Raw genomic sequence first — 7,073 nt, forward strand, 5'->3', positions numbered from 1 at the left:
TAATACCCAATCTAACCCTGCCCTCTGTTAGTCTGAAGCCATTTCCCATGTCCTGTCACTCCATGCCCTTGCCAAAAGTCTCTCTCCAGCTCTCTTGGAGCCCCTTTAGGTCCTTTTCTTCTCCAGGCTGGACAAATATCTTCTGCTGTAGTTTGGTAATGAGTGAAGATCAGATGTTTTCCTACTAAGTAAGAACTCCCAGTGCATAATTATTTCAGACTGGGTTGTTAAGGAAACCATAGGATGACACCAATAATCACTGCAAGACTAAGTAACTATTTGCTAGAAACATTTTATATAAAAAGCATGTAGAAAAATTAGTATTTACATGTTAACTCGACCTACATCCAGAAATAAAAATTTGCTACATTTGTCATTCAACATAAAGTGAGATGAAAAGTGACATTCAGGATATGGTACAAACAGAACTAGCTATATTTTTGCATTCTTCTTCTGTATCCCATCTGAAATTCCTTGATAATCTCCCTCCAGGATAATATGTCGCAAGCATGCCTTTGGATTATTCAGAAATGATTATTTGTGTGATTCCTGTTGCAATATGCTCTGTCTGCATGCAGAGACCAAGAATATGTACACTTAGGTAGAAAAGGAAGGTAAAGCCAGGGAACATTCCCCAGGTGACAGCAGGTGTGGTGTTGAGAGTTAAGGAGAGTACACGGAGAAAAAAAAAATCTGTCTGTAATATTTTGTCTTAGCAACAGCTGCAAGTTTGTGGATTCCCCCATGGATTCCTTCCAGTCCCTTCTAGCAGCCACGACTCTGTGTAACACATGGGGAGGGTTTCTGACTCTAAGCTGCCACCAGTGAATCTGAAATACTTTTTCACAGTTCAGATAGGCTCCTAAAACAACATTTCTTTAAAAAAAAGTTAATATAATAAAAAAACACCACCTCAAACCTGGTAACATGGGTCAGTCCTGTCCAAGATCACAAAGCCCGGTCCATCTGCAAGGAGAACCCACAAAAGTTGTTTCTCCAAGATAGCAGACATCCAGGTATGTAGGGAATGGCTCTGTTCTCCCACCCTTTTCTGGCAGGGAGAAAATTTCTGAATTAAACCCTGAAATCAGAAAGAAAACTGTAGAAATGTTCTCTGTTGAATCAGATGCTTTGAGGAGGCAAACTAAAGTGTTCCAGTAAAGGATGAAGACTTTCACATACCTGATCACCACTGAAAACAGTGTATGTGATGCTGTTAAAACAGCAGGCAAAAGTTATAAGTCATTATTTTAGGCTTATGGCAGTGTGTTGCTTTGTGCTAACCTGTCAAAAGGAGAGTATTCCTGAAATTCTTCTCTTACTGCTCCAACTCAGGTATTTCAGTCAACCAACATACCTGGTTTTCTGAATGGCTAAATAAATGCAGGGGCTCATGTCTATTAATTTACTGTTGTTGCCCGAGTAGTAGGATGAAGGACACATGTTTACTCGTGAGGCCTCTGTGCAAGGGCTGCTTGGTGATTTAATTACCAGGACATGCAGGTGAACGTGAGGGTTCCCACGGCAACCTTTGTGCACTCAAAATGTAGACAGCCAGACTTTCTCCTGGCATCATTCTGCTGATGTAAAGTAACATTTGCAGAACTCTCTGTCTTTCCCTCCAGTTTTTGTTCACTTGCACCTTCTCTTCCCCACTATTTTCTCTGAACCTTGGCAAAATGCATTCATGGTACAAATTGCTATTGCTTCCCTGACAATGCTGTGGATGTGCTGATTTATGCTCCCTGACTTTTGCTGTCAATCTACCACATAGAGCTTAAACATTCAAAACTTTTAAATATAAAATAGCCCTTCTTATAGAGTTCAAAATATATTGGCAAATTTTTCAAATTATTTAGCAAAAGGAAAAAAAATTTCGACCCATTCCTAAAAATTAAATCCAAACATCATTACCCAAATATGCAGCTCTTGTTTAAGTACAGATACTTGTGCCTGTTTTCCTTAAAATGTTAGTCATTGGGGTGTTGTTCTGCATTACATCCCACCAAATACAGGCCAGTACAAATACACATGGGAGAACCATGTCATGCTTAGTTTGTGGCAAATTTCTCATGGAATTCAGTATTTACAGAAAACCACCTCTGGATTGAGCACTTGCTGTTGACAAGTGTAACACCAACTACATTACTGATCTTACTGGAAGCCTAGTGAAATCTTTGCAGCATGGTAATTAAGTAAGTAGGCACTGTTATAATACGTTGATCAAAACATGGATTGATTTCAAAACTCTTCTGTGCCATTTCAGCGGCTGTTTTTGTGTACAATATCCCAAATAAGAGACTCACGTTTACTCAAGACATGATCCTGAAAAATGCTCAAGCACATACTTAATTTCAAGCATGTGGATACCCTGATTTAGTTAGACTGTTCATGTGCTTAAAATTAATTAGGTGTTCAGGTGCTTGGTTAGATGAGATGAAGATGTGCTTGTTTGGTCTTCTGATGGTCTTTTAAGGTCTGAAAACTTGTGTTCAAACAAAAACTTACAGAGAAATTCCGTGGGCACTTGGAAAGCAGCATGTGCAAAGGCTCCTTACAGGAGCTGAGATATTCAAGACAGGGTCCCAATGGAGACCACAAATAAAATTTGATATCCAGTCTCAACCTTGAGGGACTGGATCTGGAGCATCCTCTATCCCACCTCCAGAAGCCAAACTGGTGTGGAGCATCTTTGCAGAGGTGGTGGCGAATGCTTACCTGCCTGGGGTTCTGGCCAAAGGTATCATCTGTGGTGTGTGAAACCCTCACACATCCCCAGCCTGGCTGGGCAGCAAGCTATGGTACCCGTGCCTGCACACAGCATCAGCACCCACAGCCCCCTGCTGCTGCTCCTTCCTGGCTGTTGGGGGAGAATTCGGCATGGTCGGACCTTGCGCTGAGTGAGCTGAGAAAGGGGAATCTGCTGTTGTTGGTATTGATACAGTTCTTGCTTATTATGGCCTACTTTACAGAATTTTAAGCTGGTCCTGACTAGAAAAACTGAGCCCTCTGAGAGCATGATTTCCATCTTCTAACCAATCATAAAGGCTCCAAAAAAACTTGCTTCTTTGTCCATGTCAACTATGTCACTGTTACTGACAGAGACAAAAATCCTGTCCTCTCTTTTCAGCTGAAACACACCACCTTGGTAGATGGAATAAAGTCCATATTCTGCCTTTTTAGACCAGCAGCTTGTTCTTGCACTTTTCATGAGCAAAATGGGCTCAGGGTAGTTAGTCAGTTTGTAAACGTATTGGACAAGCTGTTTGGGGTTCCTGATTTGTCCCAACAAATCTGAATTCTCGTTCTCGTCTTCACGGAAACGAAAGTAAATCTGTGAGTAGATGTAATAAAAGCCTGTCTGGGGTATCACTAACTCGCCATTTCTCAGCTCCACGTTGTGAAGGAAAGAGGGGCCTTTCCTTGACGATTCCCAGTTGTGTATTTTTTGTCCATTCCCTCTTCTGGGCAAGTGATCTACTTGGGAAAAAAAGAGAGAAATGTTAACTTAAGCCCCAGATAGTGAAGCCAGGAGCCTGCTAGTTGAGGATTCTGGTTTTTAGTAGCAAAGTAAGGAAACCTGCTCTTCACAGTGGTTCATTAGGTCCATTCTCACAACATGATGGTCCAGAAGTAAGCTGTTAGCTTTACGTGGGAATTAAGATGAACTGCCTCTATTTTTTTCATTTTTGTGTTCGCAAATAAGAGAAAAAATCTTGCTGTTACTTAGTAATAAAGTTTAAATATCCATTTGTTTCTGATACCCTCTGAGGCTGCAAAAACCCTACCAAGCTTTTCATTAACATGGCCTGAATGTCAAGTCTCTCCTGTCTGTCTCATATTTCTAATAGGTCTGTCACCATAGCAGCTGGGACTCACACAACTAAGAGAAGGAAATGAAAAGAGGAAAATTTAACATTAGGAAGAAGGTCATCTAATTTTTTCTCCCCAGTGAAGAAGATTCCAGAAGAAAAGTTAGGGAGGTACCCAGAAGGAAGGGGCTTTCTCCCTTTTGAGTGAGAAGGACCTGAAAAAAACAATGTCTGGGACAAAACGTCTGTTTTATGATTTGTTTCTTACCATGGACTCCATCCAAGTATTAAAAAGTGTATGAGACTAGCAAGGAGGGAGTAATTTGTGTAATTTTTAACTGTTTTTAAAGGTTTTTCCTTACTGCGTGGGGACAGGGAACTCCTCCTGTTGCTGTTGCCTGTCAGATGCGCCGCAATCCTGTGGATGGGACCACGTGGCTGCTGCCCATCTGTGTGTGGCAGTGTCAGAGTCCTTTCAACTGGAGGAAGATGAGGAAAGAAACTTCACATCAGAAGCAAGAACGTTAGAAAGCACATCTGTCTCATTGGACTAGATTTGAAGGTATGTCATTTTTAATTGACTAAGTCACAGCCATTATATTATATATATTATATTCCGGCTAATAAGGCTCAAATTTCTCTTTCTCCCTTGTTCTCCTTGAAATGTCTTTATGTGCCTCTTTGTTCTCCCCCTACCTTCACAATATCAATGACACAATAGCCCCCTAATCTTCACTCTGAATTTCCACTTGGAGGTTGCAATGCTTTGCCCAGTATCTTCAGAGCTGTAGGAGCTTCTGCAGAGCTACTCCTTAACTGATCTCTGCACACAGCACCTTCTTGCAGCTTGTTCCCAGGAGCTGGGGTACTGGGAAGGCTATTTAAGTGTGCCCATAACACTGAGATCTCAAGGCTGTCCTCTGCATCCATCTTGGTTAACTTACTCTAACCACTTGACCATATTTCTGGTTCCTGAAAATTTACCTTTTAGTAATAAGCAATCATTTTTCGATGACTTGATGCCAGTACAAGAGCTTAGTCAGTGTTTTCTGCACTTTTAAAAAACTGAGTCACTACACATCAGGTGCCACTAGCAGCTCCTTTTTGCCACAGATAATAAAATTATTATAATACCGTTGACTGCAGATGTGTTTTCCTCGTAGCTTCTCGACATCATCTGCCAACAAACACAGAGGAAACAAATTAGCTTGTCAGCTGAAGCTGACAGGTGCAGGAAAAAGACACTCCTGGTTTTACTCATGAATAAATGGTATTCTGGATTTGATCAACAAGCAAATAAAAAAAAAGCCTATTAATTTGTTGTCATAAAGTATTTGTGCATTTACATCTTTTATGTAACGAAATATATGGGAAAACATTTTCAAGAGAGCTTGTCCATAAGTCTGTTGGGAAATTTGACCCTCATGGTTCTCTCAAATAAGAGATAGCATTCAAGCACCAGCTTCCATTTTCAGAATACTCAGCAGTGTGCATTTTGGTGGGCTCTTAGCTCTGAGAAATTAAAGCTGGTTTTATACCTCTGTCTATATACCTGAGCTCTTAACCCAGCACATTTTACTCTGTGCATTCTCCTTCCTTATAACTGTTTGGTGACTGCTGAAATGAGCTAGTTTGGTACAGACAGTAGTACAGCTGCAGCAAGGATGGTGATGGTTTGAGGTTATATACCTGGGTGATAAACATGGGCCTCTATTGCCTTGTACTGATGTGTTCTGCCCTGACACATTTCTATTTATCCATCTATCCTATTAGTAGTAATAGCATCATTATCATAATTTTAACTAATTTCTGGCGCCCAGGATACCTTTTTTTTTAAGCAATCAGGGAGCTTGTAGGTATATTAGCTGTATAAATGTCCACCAAATAATACAATGTTTTCTCCATGCAGAGTTTAAGGAACTTCACTGCCAGAACTTCTACCAAAGGAGCTGAGATCTCTGAACACAAATAGAGGATCTGTTTCAGACTGCAAGATTTGCCAGGTCAGTTTCAGCCAGAAGTGAATTTTTATGGACAAGCTTGTTTATGTGCTGGAGATGGAATTTTGAAAAACCATTCCAGAAGGTTTTAGCCTTTATGATTTTTCAGCCAAGCTGATTTTCTTCTCTGTAGCCAAAATCATGTGTATTGTGAGTAAGCCATGCAGGAGATGCTTTCTGAATGCTGCCCTGGGAAGGTGCTGTGTCTGATGCTGTGTGTTCTCTTGCTCTTTCCTTCCCCACTACATTACACAGCTCACGACTAGACCATTCCTCAGGCACATTTGTACCTCTCCCCGTGTTACATTTAATCTCATTTTCTCATCCTAGTCTCCCTCTATTTCCAAAGAAGCAGTGACAGCCCTGCTAGCACCATGATCTATATGGTCAGGTAGAAAACAAGTTTGAGTCAAACACTTCTACCCTGAGGTATTTCAGACAAGACAACCTATCACTAAAATTTGCTTAGCAAAAGCTGATTGTCTTTGCTTTATTATTTCCTGAATGTAGTGAAACCGCTGTTATGGGGTTTTTTTGCTTCAGTGCAAGCTCTCTGCTGCTAAAGCTGTGACCTGACTATTGCTTTGCAATAAAACAATCTGAGTCCCCTTTATTCTGCTATTAGGACTCTTCAGCTGTAATATCACCAAGCACACTCTTCCCAAATACCTTTTTAATTAACTTTCCCAGGTGCCACTTTACTTGCCAGCAGGGATCAGCTGCTCTGTCTTCACTTTCAATTAGATCCAAGTTTTGGATGGAATCTCCGATTTCCTCCCCGGTGAGACAAGCGATGCTGCTCTTGGAGTACATGTCCCGGAGCTGCAGCAGAAGGGAAAGCCAGCATTTTTCACCCATGATGTGTTTGCAGATGTTCAGCTGTGCTATGTCACTATATTCACTACACTTAGGAACAGGTTTTCTTTTCTTTAAAGCATTTACTTGTATGGTGCAAGTAGGACAATATAAACAACACGAGTAATTCATCCTGATTTGACAAATTTAACTAGGATGGCATAGCTAGTATGCAAAAATATACTTATGTTATCTCCATGGACATAAATTTGGTATCCAGTATTCAACTAAATAAGCTTTGTGAAATACCCAAATCCCTAATGTTGTGAATTTTTTAGTTTCTCTAGTTCTGCATTTTAAAAAAGGTTCTTTTGCACAAGGGATTTTTTTCACACAAATTACTGAGGATGAAATCAAATCCCAGGCCTTAAAAGTCTTTTCAGCCAATGCCATTTATAATTCAGAC

General features: G+C 40.6%; 1 protein-coding gene across 1 annotated transcript; it reads right to left on the reverse strand.

Moving 5' to 3' along the window:
- Positions 1-3,031: 3,031 nt before the first annotated feature.
- LOC103806153 (tumor necrosis factor ligand superfamily member 10-like) lies at positions 3,032-6,799 on the reverse strand. The gene is made up of 4 exons (XM_009078833.1): positions 6,482-6,799; positions 4,947-4,989; positions 4,147-4,291; positions 3,032-3,479 (listed from the first exon to the last, which is right to left on the reverse strand). Exons 1-4 carry the CDS (start codon positions 6,797-6,799, stop codon positions 3,032-3,034), a joined length of 954 nt encoding a protein of 317 aa, XP_009077081.1.
- Positions 6,800-7,073: the final 274 nt, after the last annotated feature.

This window comes from Acanthisitta chloris, unplaced genomic scaffold, assembly GCF_000695815.1.
Source record: "Acanthisitta chloris isolate BGI_N310 unplaced genomic scaffold, ASM69581v1 Scaffold11267, whole genome shotgun sequence".
NCBI lineage: Eukaryota > Metazoa > Chordata > Aves > Passeriformes > Acanthisittidae > Acanthisitta > Acanthisitta chloris.

What these genes read in the sequence shown, in the direction of transcription:
- LOC103806153 (XM_009078833.1), bottom strand. Translation starts at nt 6,799, where the DNA reads ATGAATTACTCGTGTTGTTTATATTGTCCTACTTGCACCATACAAGTA. An exon ending in TGGGAAAGTTAATTAAAAAG is followed by an intron (nt 4,990 to 6,481) that starts GTATTTGGGAAG and finishes GTTTGTTGGCAG; the next exon opens with ATGATGTCGAGAAGCTACGA. An exon ending in AAACCTTTAAAAACAGTTAA is followed by an intron (nt 3,480 to 4,146) that starts AAATTACACAAA and finishes TTTTTCCCAAGT; the next exon opens with AGATCACTTGCCCAGAAGAG.